General features: G+C 53.1%; 1 protein-coding gene across 1 annotated transcript; it reads left to right on the forward strand.

The window, feature by feature from the left end:
* The first annotated feature begins 1,026 nt into the window (after positions 1-1,026).
* Positions 1,027-11,776, forward strand: ANAPC2 (anaphase promoting complex subunit 2). The gene is given in 14 exon segments (XM_054646475.2): positions 1,027-1,354; positions 1,357-1,451; positions 2,157-2,779; positions 3,370-3,502; positions 6,418-6,592; positions 6,710-6,829; positions 7,291-7,408; positions 7,491-7,672; positions 7,817-7,958; positions 8,675-8,750; positions 9,593-9,796; positions 9,942-10,071; positions 10,349-10,584; positions 11,297-11,776. Coding segments are annotated over 14 exon segments (2,760 nt in total). The 5' UTR covers positions 1,027-1,041; the 3' UTR covers positions 11,510-11,776.
* The last annotated feature ends 2,900 nt before the right edge of the window (positions 11,777-14,676 follow it).

Below are 14,676 nucleotides of genomic sequence, written 5' to 3' on the forward strand. Positions count from 1 at the left end.
TTGTCACTTATCTGAAAAGAGGCAGGGAAGATCCTTTTTTAAAGAAATAAAAGCTGTTGGTGTGTAATACAGAAGTGACTTCAGCTGAGGCCCTGTCTGTGGGGATCAAGCAGTGCCTGCCTGGCAGTAACACACACAGGGGAATGGGCAGAGCTGTCTCAAGAACCAAAATGACAGTGCCAGCCCTTGTGTTGTTTGCCTCCTTCCCACCCTTTACTGCCCCAACAACTGGACTCTTTTCATGACATTGTTCCATTAAAGATGAAAGAAATACACTAAATATTGCACTGGAAGAATGGCAGGCCAACAACTCCATCAGCCCCACTGTCCTCTGCCTGAATTAGAGGGATTGTGGGTCAGTGTCATGTCTCTGGTTTCCTCCTTTCCCCCAAACCACGGGTATGAGATGGTAATTTTTAGGGGTCTGTTCCAAAAGCCATTTTTAATGTATTTGGACAATAAACTTTGCCCAAGCCCAAGCAGCACCAAATCGGCCCCCAATCCAGCCCTCTCATGATGGGGTCTGTGTGCCAGAGCTGCATCCCGGGCCTGGGAAGTTGTTTTGGCTGCAGGGAGGACTGGTGATTCATCGAGGTGCTCCCAACCGACCTTCAGGTAAATACAGACCGAATTCACACATACACACACACACATATATATATATATATATATATCCCAAACCTCCCCTGACACACCGTCAGGCTGGAGCTCAGGGCAAGGTTCTTCCCCCAGAGGGTGCTGGCACTGCCCAGGCTCCCCAGGGAATGGGCACGGCCCCGAGGCTGCCAGAGCTCCAGGAGCCTTTGGGCAGCGCTGCCAGGGATGCCCAGGCTGGGGTTGCTGGGACAGGGGCTGGGCAGGGACAGGGGCTGGGCTGGGGGGATCCTTGTCCACCTCAGGTTATTCTGATTCAGTGATTCCCTCGGGCCCAGTCCCTGGTCAGAGATCAATGCCGTCCCTCCTCCTCCCCTCACGGGGAAGCTGCTCAAGGCGATGTCTCTCGCTGGCAGTACCTCCCCGGAGGCCAGGTCCATCTCGGCGATGGTGCGGTCGATGTGGGCTCGGGTGGAGCGGAGCCCTGCCAGGCTCTCGCTGGTGTCGGACAAGCGCCGGGAGAGCGTCGCGATCCGCGCCTGCAGCCGGCCCCGCTCCGCCTCCTCGGCCTGGATCCGCCCGTTCAGTTCTTCCCGCCGGGCGCGGAGCTCCGACAGCCCTGCGGGGCGGCACCGTCAGACGGGCCCGGCCCTGGCCCCTGCCCCTGCCCGGCCCCGCTCGGCCCCCGGCCCCGCTCACCCTCCTGCAGCGCCGCGTGGTGCCCCCGCAGCGCGGCTCCGGTGCCGCTCATCGCTGCGGCCGGCGCCGCTCCGCCCCTTCCTGCGGCCCGAATGGAGCTCTCGGCCGCCTGGCACACGCTCAGCACCGCGCTGGTGCCGCCCGCCGCGCTGGGGCTGGTGAGCGGGGACCGCTGCGCTCCGCCGGGCCCGGGGCAGGCCCGACCCGCCGCCCCCGGGATGCTCCGGCCTCGGCTCCTCCCCGGCCGGGCCTCTCCGGCTCTGGGTCCGCGGGGCGGAGTGGGAGCTGCCGGGGCCGGGGGGAAATGGCCGGAGCTGAGGGAGGAACGGCCGGGGCTGCCGGGGCCGGGGGGAAATGGCCGGAGCTGAGGGAGGAACGGCCGGGGCTGCCGGGGGAAAACGGCCGGGGCTGAGGGAGGATAGGTGGGGGCTGGGGGAGGAACGGCCGGGGCGGGGAGGACGGGAAGGGCTCCTGGGTGTGCGGGGACGGTGTCTGCTGGGGGCTGTCAGGGAAGGGCCGCGGGCCCAGCCGCCCTGTCTCTGTCACCCCAACCAGGAGCGGGACCAAAGGGCCGCAGCTTGCCCGGCCGTGCTGTGGCTTTGCTCCCGCTCCGTCTGAGGGAGCTGAGCAGCCACGGGGGACTCACAGCATTTCCACAGCACCTGTGTCCTGCAGCAGCCACCTGCAGGAACGGCAGTGATGTGTGCGGGTGTGAGCCCTGGCAGGGAGCGCTGGGCATCCAGCGGTGGGCTCAGACCCCGGCAGATCGCCATGGAGGAGCAGCATCCCCCCAGGGCAGTTTGACAGCAGAGTCCCTGTGTGCTCCATCAAATGCTTAATTCATGTCCCCCCCTGCTTTCCAGGCAGCCCCGAGGCCCGAAGCTGCCGGGCCGCTGCAGGATGCCGAGCTCCGTGCAGCCCTGGACGTGCTGCAGTGCTATGACTTGCACTCCATCGTGGAGGAGTGGTTCATCGAGGTGCTGCAGACTGACCTGCAGGCGAATATCGCCCCCGAGTTCTGGAACTGCATTGGCCAGTATGAGAACACGGCCGAGGAGCCCCAGTGTGCTGCGCTGCTCCTGGATGCCTTCAGTCTGCTCAAATGCCGCCTGGAGCCCTACCTGAACAGCCTGGAGCTCCTGGAGCAGTGGACCAAGGCAGGCCTGCTCCTGGGCACAGGCGCTCAGACGCTGCAGGAGAAGGTCTACACCATGTTCAAAGCTATCCTCTTCTTCTCCACGACCAAATCCTTCCAGGAGATGATCCAGCAGTTCTACAGCCGCACCTTCAGGATATACATGCGGCAGTGGAAGAAAGGAGAGGATGGAACGAACGAGTGTGAGTGCAGCATGAGTGAGACCGAGCAGGAGAGTGACCCAGAGGAGAGCGGAGGTGAGGGCCAGCTCTGTGCAGGCTGCAGCAGCAAGAGGGAGCAGTGCTGGTGCCCTGAAGCCATGGAGCAGTTCCAGCAGCTCAATGACATTCTGTAGGTATCTCACGGGGTGGTGGCTGTCACTTGGAGCAATGGGGGATGTGGATGGGAGCAGCAGCAGGTTTTATTGATCTCTGAGAACAGGAGGAGCTGTGTGAGGTCAGGCTGTGTCATGGTGGTGGGTAGAGAACTCAACATGGACTTTCTGCTTTCAACTAGTGGTTGAAGAAGAGCAGATCTTTAGACAGAAAGTTCCCCTCCCTGGATATGAGAACATACTCCTCTTGCTCTGAGGCCTCTGACCACAAAGAAGCAAACCAGTGCAAGGTGTCCCTGCCCATGTCAGGGGTTTGGACTAGATGATCTTTAAGGTCTCTTCCAACCCAAATCAGTCTCTGATTCTATGAAACTCTTCTAAATGAAAAAGCTTTTGGTGGCTTTAAATGTCTGTAAGGAAGATGGGATAGCAGCAGTGCCATGTGTTACCTGTGTAGTGCATCTGTGTGTGCTGTCAGAGCATGTGGCCCGAGCTGGCTCTGCCTCTGTGGAACGTACAGGGAGGGTGGTGCCTTCAGGTATAAGATTTTCTTGATTTGCTGCTGCCTTTGCTCCCCCACACTCCTGCCGTGTCCCTGTGCCCGCAGCCGCCGGCTGAACTTGCTGGAGAGGGTGAGTGCTGAGGCTGTCACCACCATCCTGCACAGGATGATCGAGGAGAGGATGGAGCAGCGCTGCCGCGGGGAGTACGAGCACTCCTTCCTCAACGAGTTCCAGGAGGTGAGGCTGCTGTGGGGGCTGTGAGGCTCCTCCTTGGGACATCACAGAATTCACAGAATCACTGGCTTGGAAGAGACTTTATTATATGGGTCTGTTCTTCAGCTTGGGCTACAGCCAATGTCTGAGGTCACCATTTGTGGTATATTTGGGGTCCCCAGGATGAAGGAGGAATTGAGAATCTGACTCCATGTTCTTAGAAGGTTAATTTATTATTTTATGTACTTATATTATATTAAAGAACGCTATACTAAAACTATACTAAAGAATAGAGAAAGGATACAGACAGAAGGTTTAACAAGAATGATAATGAAAACTTGTGACTGCTTCCAGAGTCCCAGCACAGCTGGACCATGATTGGTCATTAAGTCAAAACAATTCACATGAAACCAATCAAACAATGACCAGTTGGTAAACAATCTCCAGACCACATTCCAAAGCAGAAAACACAGGAGAAGCAATCAGATAATTATTATTTTCATTTTTCTCTGAGGCTTCTCAGTTTCCCAGGAGAAGAAATCCTGGCAAAGGGATTTTTCAGAAAATATGACAGTGACAACCTTAAAGATCATTGAGTCCAACCCAGCCCCGACCCCTCAGCTCAACCCTGGCACCCAGTGCCACATCCAGGCTTTGTTAAACACATCCAGGGATGGTGACTCCACCACCTCCCTCGGCAGCCATTCCAGAACTTTATCTCTCTTTCTGTAAAAAACTTCTCCCTAATATCCAACCTGAATTTCCCTTGACACACCTTGAGACTGTGTCCTCTGGTTCTGTCAGTGCTGGAGAAAGAGCACAGGCACCTTTCAGGGAGTTGTAGGGAGTGATAAAGGTGTGCAGCTGCTGTTGGTTTTTAGCAGCTCAGGCTAAAAGCAGATTCCAACTTCAAACACCTGGTCCAGGGCTATGAATTCCACCAGGTCAGGCAGGAGAGGTGGCTGAAACTCCCCATTTTGGCTGATGCTGGAGGGGAAGGTTTGCTCTGACCTGTGCATGAAGCACTGTCACATTTCACCTCATGATGTCTGTAGTAATGAGGGAATTTCTGTGGTTCCAGTTTACAAACCACAAGATCAACAAGTGCCACCTGGCTTGCAGAGGGTCCTCCCTCTGTGTAGGTGAGCCCATAATTAGAATTTCTATGGCTGTTTTCAGTCCTCTTTCCAATTCCTCTCTAAAACTGGAAGCAAGGATGAGAGAGGATATTCTGGCATTGATCTCACCACTGGCCACACAAAATTACAATCTTTCTTTGCAGCTGTCCAGTTGCTTTGCTACTGTTTCAACTAAGTTTGTGTTGAGCTGTTTACCCACCATGACTTTAAAATAAAATTCTTCTCCAGGTTATGGCTCCTCCAGGGCCCAATCCTGAGCTCAGTGCTCCTTGCCCATGACCTTGCATTTGCCTGTGCTGGAGAACCAGGTCCACAGCCAGGTTCCCATGCAATCCAGACACCCTGGATCCCTCACTCTTTGCCATGCCAACCGTTTTTGTTGCTGCAAACATCAGGAATCTTTTTGTGTTTACTTCCTTTTGGTTGTTGTGCAACACTTTCTTCACTGCACCTCGTGTGAAATGCTTTTGGATGACCTGGAGATTGTTTAAGGATATTTTCAGGGCACCACAGAAAACACAACTGCATTCTGCTCCTCAGATGCTGCCCTTGCTTCTACCTCTTGTTTGGCCATAGAATATTGGAGGGTATCAGGATTAGGAAGAGATAATTTTAAGGAAAAAAAACCAAAAACACAGGCCTGGAAATCTAAAGGTTAAATAGAGAAGCCTGAGAAACAGCTCACTGAAAATTACAGGTGCTGAAGGCAAAGCCTCTTTGCCAGCACAGCAGCAGCTGCCTGGAGTGTCAGGTCACAATCAGGCTGTAACAGGAGCACTCAGGGAAGATAAACTTGGGGGAAGAATGGGTTGGTTTGATAATAATTCCTTAAAATCATGTTGCTTTGCATCAGTTATAGTCCTGTCTTCTTGCCCTTTAGGGGAATTCTTTATCATCTTCTGCACAGTTTTTCCCAGGTGTTTGGAGTGCTCAGGTTTGTCCTGGCAAAACTTGTGCATTTCCTCAGTGTTTCCTCAGTCGAGTAATTAAAAATAAACATCAGCAAACCAAACCTTGACCTAGCACTTTTGTTTCAGGCTGTGAGAATGTATAAAAAAAATTACTAATATCTATTAGTAGAATATCTTGTAGCATATTGGTACTCAAATACTATCCCAGGAAGCAGCATGTATTTCTAATTGATGAGGAGGGAAAAAGGCAGTTATTTTAAACATCTGGATATTGTAATTGGGTACATTTGAAATTTGGCAATTACATAATTCTCACTAAAGCTCAAATATTAAAAAATAACCTTTTTATGCTCTCTGTTCAGGTTTTTATTTTATTATTAAGTGATGAGGTTGGTGTTTGGATTTTAAATGCCTGAGTTGTGTTGGGTGTCTGTGACTTCTTGGGATATCTTGTTTGCTTTTCACTGATTTCAGGAACCATAGAAATTTTGGGCCAAGGATGGTGTAATGGGCAACTTGCTCATTTTCTTATGAATGGGACAGTTTTGCAGGTATAGAATGGGATGAAACTCTGCAAGAATGAAATAGGCTGCAGGTTTTGGAGCAAACTCTGTCCTTTTCTGGAGCCCAGTGCCTGCACTCAGTCTGTGGTCACTCCTTATCTTCTCACACCCAGCTGCACAGTCCATATCCTGTATCTTTAGTTAAAGTTCCAGTTCTTTCAGCTGGGCTTTCCCCAGCTATAGCCCAGGCTGGGACACATTTGAGGAGCAGCTGGGGGTGATCTCTCCTGGTCCAGCTGCCCTTTCTGCGGCTGTGGTGGCTGCCAGGGCTGGGTTGGGATGTGCATCCAGCTCTGTGTTCACATCTGTTTCTCCTTCTTGTGCAGTGGATAGAGAAGGTGATTGGGTGGCTGAGCAGGGTGTTCCTGCAGGATGGCCCCTTGGCACAGTCCTCCCCAGAAGCCAGCAGCACCCTGAAACGCTGGCGCTGCCACGTCCAGAGGTTCTTCTACCGCATCTACGCCAGCATGCGCATCGAGGAGCTCTTCAGCATCATCCGAGGTGCTTCACCCTTGGGCTGGGACTGGGGGGGTCACAGAGCTCTCTGGTGTGCCACACTGCCTCCCCCTGCCTCCCCTCAGAGCCTGGCACTGCTCCTGATCACTGCTTGGTTTGCAGATTTCCCAGAGTCAAAGCCTGCTGTGGAGGACCTCAAGTTCTGCCTGGAAAGGACTAACCAGAGGCAGCAGCTGCTCAGCTCCCTGAAAAGTGCTCTGGAAATGAGACTTCTGCACCCTGGTGGGTTTTACATCCTTGTCTGTGTCCTGACACTGTAAGGAGCCCGGGCACGAGTGGGGATCTACTTGGAGCTGGTTTGGTTTCCTCTTTGAGGAGTGAGGGGCAGTCACCATGCCCATCACACATTATTTGTGTTCAAGTGGGCAGGGCAGCAGCAGCTGATGGCATCCCAGCCCCCTTTGGCCTCATTTTTACACTGTGGTCAGGAGCACAAAGTTTATCTTTGGTCCAGGTAGGCAAAGGCTTCTTTGCACTGGTAGGACTCAGCTCTGAGCCTCCATTCATGCTCAAAACTGAGGCACATGGATCTGATCTGTCCCATTGCCTTGGGCAGCAGGGCAGCAAGCCCTCCTCCTCCCACACCACAGCTAGAACAGAGAGCTTGGACCATCCAAACCCCTTCTATCCAAGCCATTATTCTGTGCTGCAGGGCTCTGACTCCCTCTGCTCCTCTCCTGCAGGAGTCAACACCTCCGACATCATCACTCTGTATATCTCGGCCATCAAGGCCCTGCGGGAGCTGGACCCTTCCATGGTGATCCTGGAGGTTGCCTGTGAGCCCATCAGGAAGTATCTGAGGTAGGAGGCGTGTGGGGCAGTCTGACACATCCCCTTCCCCTCCCCTTCCCTCACTCACTGTTCCCCTTCCCCCTGGCTCCAGGACTCGGGAGGACACGGTGCGGCAGATCGTGGCCGGTCTCACCGGGGATGCTGAGGGCTCGGGGGACCTGGCAAATGAGCTCTCCAAAGCTGACCCAGTGACCCTGGAGAACGGCCAGGAGAGTGATGATGACATCTCAGAGCCAGGGGACTGGGTTCCTGACCCAGTGGATGCAGATCCAGGTGAGATGCCCAGCCCAGCAGTCCTGGCAGCCGGCTGCTTTCCCTGCTGGGCTGTAGCCTTGAGCAGCTCATTTGCTGTCCTCTGGAGCTGGGCTGGGGCAGGTCCCTGTTAATCTCACACTGTTGTCTGCTGGATTCCACCAGGGAAATCGAGCTCCAAGCGTCGCTCCTCAGACATCATCAGCCTCCTGGTGAGCATCTATGGCAGCAAGGACCTGTTCATCAACGAGTACCGCACGCTGCTGGCTGACCGCCTGCTGCACCAGTTCAACTACAGTGCTGAGAGGTGAGGCCCCCGGGCCCAGAGCCAGGCCTTCCATGGCCAAATCACCTGAGTTTACTTTTACCTGCTATCTGAAGGGTAGAGCCTTCAGACACTCAGTCCTGTCAATGGCTGTTTGTGGAGTCAGGAGTGCCTTTGGCTATTTGCTTTGCAGCTTTGAGTTTGCCTCTAGAATTCCATGCTCAGTCCTGCCCTTGGTTTGTGCTGTAGAGCAGCTTGTAGGAATTTGGAGCACTGACACCATCCCACATGTTGTGTTGGCCCCCCAGATGGAAGGGATGGAAGATGTGTGTTTCTGAAACACAGAAAGTTCCACCTGAACATGAGGAAGAACTTCTTTGCTGTGAGGTGACTGAGTAATGGAACAGGAACCCAGAGAGTCTGTGGGGTCTCCTTCCTGGAGATATTCCAAACCCATCTGGACACAACCCTGAATGACTGCTCCAGGGGACCCTGCTTGAGCAGGGAGGTGGGACTGGATGAGCTCCAGTGGTCCCTTCCAGCCTGAACCATTCTGTCTTCAAAAAGGTGCTGGCCTAGAGGAGATGGCTGTTCCTCCCTTGGGTACCAGGAGCCATCCTGGGCAGATACTGTGCCTTGCAAGGAAGAGCACCTTGTGCCAGGGACCTTGTTTCTTTGGCTGTGTGGTGAGGGGTGGAGGCCAAGCCAGGTTTGTCCATGCAAGGGCCCTGTCCCTGACCTGCTGTGTCTCTTTCCAGGGAAATCCGTAACGTGGAGCTGCTGAAGCTGAGGTTTGGTGAAGCTCAGATGCACTACTGTGAAGTCATGTTAAAAGTAACTCCTTTTATTTTTTTTAATTTAAGTGCTGGGTGTTTGAGCCCATTGAGGAAGGGGAAGAACTTGAGGAGTGACCCCAAAAGGGTCTTTTAGGAAAGTGGGGGTTCCAGAATGCCAGTAAGGGGCTGATTTGTGACAGGCAGAAGTGCATTCAAATCATGTCTGTTTTTAAGCCCTGTGGGTTGGATTATCGGCTCTGGGGAATGGTTGCTCTGGTGCTGCTGTCTGTACTGTCCTTCCTGCAGTATCCTGACACTGAGGAGCTGGGCTTGGGACTCTGGAGTTTGATTCTTTAGGAGAACACAGGTGTGGAGGGCCCCCAGTGAAGGCAGTGTTGAGTTGTAACTCCTTCCTCTAACCTCCCACAAATCTTTCTGGGTATGTAGCAGACTTCCAAGTAGACACACGATCCTGTGTCACTATAGGACAGGAAACAACGCAGCACACACACTGCTGCTCTTAAGGTGAAGAAAAGGGAAAGTTTATTTCTGACTCTAACACTTATAGTTTTCTAAAAGTGACAGTGGATTGGAGGGTGACAGTGCCACCTCTCCAATGACACTGGACAAACCAACAGTCTATCAAATTTCTCTTCTTCCATAAAAGAATGCAAAACAATAAGTTATTTACAGAAAAGCGTGTGAGAACGTTTGCTACAAGAATGTAAACATCAGAAGGCTTAGAAAATCTTAAAAAATCAGGGTGACAGTCGTGTCCTTTCCAGTGTCCCCATCATCATTTAGAGAGAAAGCTGTTCACCTTGTTTAAGCCTCCCCCTCACTGATGGTTGGCCCTGGCTCTGGAGGGAAGGAGCCAGCTCAGCTCTGTGCCCGTTGCAGGACATGGCCGACTCGCGGCGCATTAACGCCAACATTCGGGATGAGGAGGAGAAGCTCCCTGAGGAGGAGAGGCCTCCCTTCAGCCTCGTGGCCATTATCCTGTCCAGTGAGTTCTGGCCACCACTCAAAGAGGAGAAGCTGGAGCTTCCAGAGCAGGTCAAGGAAGCCATGGAAGCATATTCCAAGAAGTATGAGAAATTAAAGGTGAGGCCACCTTAACCCTCCTTATGAAAGCTTTATGCAGACCCCTTCAGCTGCTGCTTGGTTACAGTGGGGTTTGCAATAACCCAGCACTTAGTGGTTCCTGCTGGGAGATGTGCTGTGAGCAGCTGCTGCCTCCTTTTCCCAGGCCATGAGGACCCTGAACTGGAAGTACCACCTGGGGCTGGTGAGCCTGGACGTGGAGCTGGCTGATCGCACGCTCTCCCTGTCCGTGTCTCCTGTGCACGCTGCCATCATCCTGCACTTCCAGACCAAGAGTGAGTGCTGTGAAGCCCTGTCTGTGCTTCCACAGGTGGGAAAGCCACGTTCCTTGGGCTGCTGGAGGCTCTGAGAGCTCTGGCAGGAGGAACAAGGTGTGGTGCAGGGGTTTGGATCTCCCACAGGGTCTCCAGCGCCCAGGAGGGCCCCAGCTCTGCAGCCTTGTTCCTGGCAGTGCCTCCTTGCCTTACCCAGCTTCCCACCAAATCCTGGCAGGCTTGGGTGTGGGAAGTGTCCTGTTCTCCATCTCCTCTCTGTTCTCCATGGTCTCTGCAGGCACCTGGACGCTGACAGAGCTGAGTGAAGTGCTCAAGGTGCCTGTGACTTCACTGAAGAGGAAGATGACGCTGTGGCTGCAGCAGGGAGTCCTGCGGGAAGAGCCCGAGGGCACCTTCACTGTCATCGAGGAGGAGCAGAAGGACCAGGTGGAGAAGGTTGTTCTGATTGACAGTGATGAGGAGGGGGACTCTGCCATGGCCTCACAGGCTGACCAGAAGGAGGAGGAGCTGCAGGTACCTGTCCCTGTGGTGATGCAAACATCCTGTGTTGTGGGTTTGGGGAATCTGATCAAGATGATGGATTCAGTTTGCACTATGGATTCACATTTTCCACTGCCAGTGGCTGAGTCCAGCACAAACATTTGGGTTTTGAAGTGGGTATCTCGTGGTTAATCTCTTGGTGCTGGATCACAGCCTTCCCTCCAGACAAGTGCCCAGCTGCTGAGTCAGGGAACCTTTTGGAAATCTCCAAATTGCATTTTTTTTCAGTTTAAAAAAAGAAAAAAGTCCGAGACATGATTTCATATTTGGAAATAGTCATAACTTGTTTGGATGCACCCGAGCAACACTTTTTTGGCACTTCTGACTGCCCAAAAGACTGACCCAGCACTAACAGCTGGATCTCTGCCTTCTCTCTGTTGTGGTTCCTGGACATTTCCAGAGCCTTTCCTGCCTGTGAGTCACATTGTGCCTGTGTGTTGTGCAACACAGCGTTGTCATGCTGGTGTTCATCCACAGAGGGTCATGAGTGTGCTGCACAGATGTGTGCCAGATCCCTCTGTCTAGCTGTGTCCCAGCACTTTGCTGCTGTTCCTGGATATGCCTTGTTTAGAGACCCCATGGCTGAGAGCAGAGCTTAGTGCCAGCTGCATCCCTGCCTTGTTTCTGGGCTGTTTGCTGTATGCTGTAGTGTCAGTCACTCACTGTGGCCTGTGTCCCTCTGCAGCTGTTCTGGACGTACATCCAGGCCATGCTGACCAACCTGGAGAGCCTGTCCCTGGAGAGGATCCACAGCATGCTCAAGATGTTTGTGATGACCGGCCCTGTGGTCACTGAGATCGATCTCCAGGAGCTGCAGGGATTCCTGCAGAAGAAGGTCCGGGACCAGCAGCTCATCTACTCAGGGGGGGTCTATCGCCTGCCCAAGAACTGCAACTGATCTGGCAGTGTCCCTGTCCCCTGGGCACTCCTGCTGTGCCTGAGCCCTGCTCCAGAGTGCCACCAGCTCTCAGTGCCCTGCTGGGGGTTCCCTGCCCTGGGGCTTTGCTGTGCCCCCTTCCCCCATGAGCTTCCACATGGGGGCAGCTCAGCAGCAGCCTGGACACCCCACAATGTCTGGGCCTGCTCTCCACATTCCTTCCTCCCCTACATGAGTGCCTGGGCCCACCTCCCTGGTTAATAAATAACAGTAGGCTCCTTTTTCCAATGGTGCCAACTCTTTTCTTTCCTCTTGGCCCCTCCCCACACTGGAAGGGCAGGCAGGAAACTCCCCAGTCTGTCAGGCACTGTCCCCCCTTCCTTGGGTCTCCATGTGCAAGCCCAGGAGGTTTTGGGAGGGGGCTGCTGGCTCCAGCTGCTGTCTGGGGCTCTGTGTGTGGCTAAAGCAGTGTCTTGCTGCTGGATGTGATGAGTGAGATCCTGCCCAAAACCAAGGCTTGGTGCTGTCTCTGACAGGGAGGGAACAACTCCAGGGTGCCCTTATTTGGGACTGGTAAATTGTGTGGAATAATTTTATTGTGGGATGAAGAATGCTTGAGAGGGATGAGATGCAGCAGTTCTTCAGGGCAGGCTGGAGGAGATCCAGTGGGTTATCCAGGCCCTGCTGGGATTGCTTTGCCCTGGCACAGGTCTGTGCCCCACCACCATAGGACTGCCCTTGGGGTCAGTCCTGGGGAGCTTCAGAGCTGTTGGCAGCACACAAGGAAATGGGATGGGATAATCCCAGAGCTCCTGCTTAAACACTGTGCCCCCCACCCAGCCAGGGAGCAGTTTCAGGATTGCATCACATCCCCCCTCCAGGGTGTTCAGGCTCTCTCAGTCCTGCTTTCCACATGGGTTTTGCTCATCAGGAGGAATATGCTGGGAAAATCTGGCTTTTACTAAAAAGATGTTTCCTGTGAAGCACCCAATGAGTTTCCTCAGCTCAAGGAGTCTTTCTCCTCCTCTGCTGAATCTTCAGTCCCAGCCTGTGAGTGCTGTGGCAGCTGGAACTGAGCCTTAATAGAGCCACAGGTAAGACAGGAGCAGCTGTGAGTGTGGCCTTCCATGCAGGTGTGTGAGAGACCTGTGGAACACAGAAATCACCCCCTGTTTAACACTGACCCTTGATCTCCAGTGCCTAAAGCCCACGAGTCCCTGGGGCATCCCTCCTGCAGCTGCAGGCAGCAGGGTGCAGCAGTTCTGTCCCCCTTGGGCACTTTGGTGTTTTCCTCTGGGGATAAAGCACAATTTCTTCATCCCCTGGGCCACTGTGCTCCAGGCTGCCAGGGCTGTGCCACTGGGAACCTGGTGCATCCTGTTGTGAAGGTTCCTTGTGCTGAAGAGGATTTGGTGATAACTGAATAAACCCCAGTCTGTGATTACTTCAGGTAAAGCCAAAAAACCCCAAAGGGCAGCAAATCCATGATGGCATCAGCAGGGAAAGGATGGACATCCATGCCTGAGTGCCCAAGGAGCTTTTCCCTTTCCTTCTCTCTCTCTGCTCTGACCTCTCTCCACTTTTTTCTTTATATTTTTTCATGAAAGAACCCTGAGCACATGGAAGGGCTGGCAGGGAGGGTCAGTGGGGTCAGTGCCTGCCCGCCCAGGGTGTGCCAGCCCCATTCCCACAGAGTGTCTGGGGTGTGCCAGCCCCGTCCCATGGAGTGTCTGGGTGTGCTGTGGCTGTGACAGGGCAGGGAAAAGGCTCCTTCTGATGTGGGGAGATCAAAGCAGCTGCCATTGGGAGCAGAGCTGGCAGCAGGGCTGTCCCCACTCACCCCAGAGCCACTGCTGGGACATGGCCCAGGGTGACTCAGGGCCTTGGCTGCGTCTGCTTTGCTCATGGATGCAAAAATATTGATTTATTTACGTGTTGTGCAGGTGGATTTATTGCCCTGTGGTGCTTCCTCACCCCCAGTGCCAGGGCTGTGGGGCAGTGAGGGTGTCCTGTACCCCATCCCAGCAGCATCCCCAGACTCTGGGGTGGGATGAGGACACTCCCTGCCCTTCCCAAAGCCATGGCTGTGCCCTGGAAGGGCAGGGGATGGGCATCACTCCCATCCTGACTTTTCCCAGCTCCCTCATGCTGCCCCAAGGGCTGGGCCTGTGGGGTGTGATGAGTTTGTCCATGCTGAGCCAGAGGATGAGCAATGCCACCACTGAGGGGACCTGGAGTCACCTCTGCCCATGGGAGGTCCTGGCCTGGCAGAGCCAGAGCCACCAGCTGAGCTGTGGTGTGGTTGTTTCAAAGTGTTACAACAGGAAAAATTTGGGTTTAATGACTGCCTCAGCCTTCATGGAATATAAAAGTCTTAAAGTTAATTGAAACAAGCTGGAAATGTGATTTTGTTCAGAGTGAACAGAGGAAGCTGGGGGTGGGGAAAGGGCTTTGTGCTGTTCCCTGTGCCACTTGCTGTGCAGCCCTGTTGCTTCAGGCTGGAGCTGTGTCTGCTGGCCAGGGCAGTCCCTGTCCAGGGCTGTCCCTCCCAGTCCAGAGGAAAGGAAGGAAAGAGAGAGAGAGAAGGAAAGGAAAGGAAAGGAAAGGAAAGGAAAGGAAAGGAAAGGAAAGGAAAGGAAAGGAAAGGAAAGGAAAGGAAAGGAAAGGAAAGGAAAGGAAAGGAAAGGAAGAAAGGAAGAAAGGAAGAAAGAAAGAAAGAAAGAAAGAAAGAAAGAGACAAAAAGAAAGGAAGGAAGAAAAGAAAGAAAGAAAGAGGAAGAAAGAATGAATGAGGAAGAAAGGAAGAGAAAAAGAAAGGAAGGAAGAAAAGAAAGAAAGAAAGAGGAAGAAAGAATGAATGAGGAAGAAAGAAAGAGACAAAAAGAAAGGAAGGAAGAAAGAGAAGAAAGAAAGAAAGAAAGAAAGAAAGAAAGAAAGAAAGAAAGAAAGAAAGAAAGAAAAGAAAGAAAAGAAAGAAAGAAAGAATGAGGAAGAAAGAAAGAATGAGGAAGAAAGAAAAAGACAAAAAGAAAGGAAGGAAGAATGAAAGAAAGACAGACACATTTATAGCTCAAAAATGCACATAAAATGACAGAACCACAGACTCCCAGAATGGCCTGGGTTGGAAAGCACCTTAAAGCTCATCTCATTCCACCCCCTTCCATGGGCAGGGACACCTTCCACTAGCC

Source organism: Agelaius phoeniceus, chromosome 21, assembly GCF_051311805.1.
Source record: "Agelaius phoeniceus isolate bAgePho1 chromosome 21, bAgePho1.hap1, whole genome shotgun sequence".
NCBI classification, from domain to species: Eukaryota; Metazoa; Chordata; class Aves; order Passeriformes; family Icteridae; genus Agelaius; species Agelaius phoeniceus.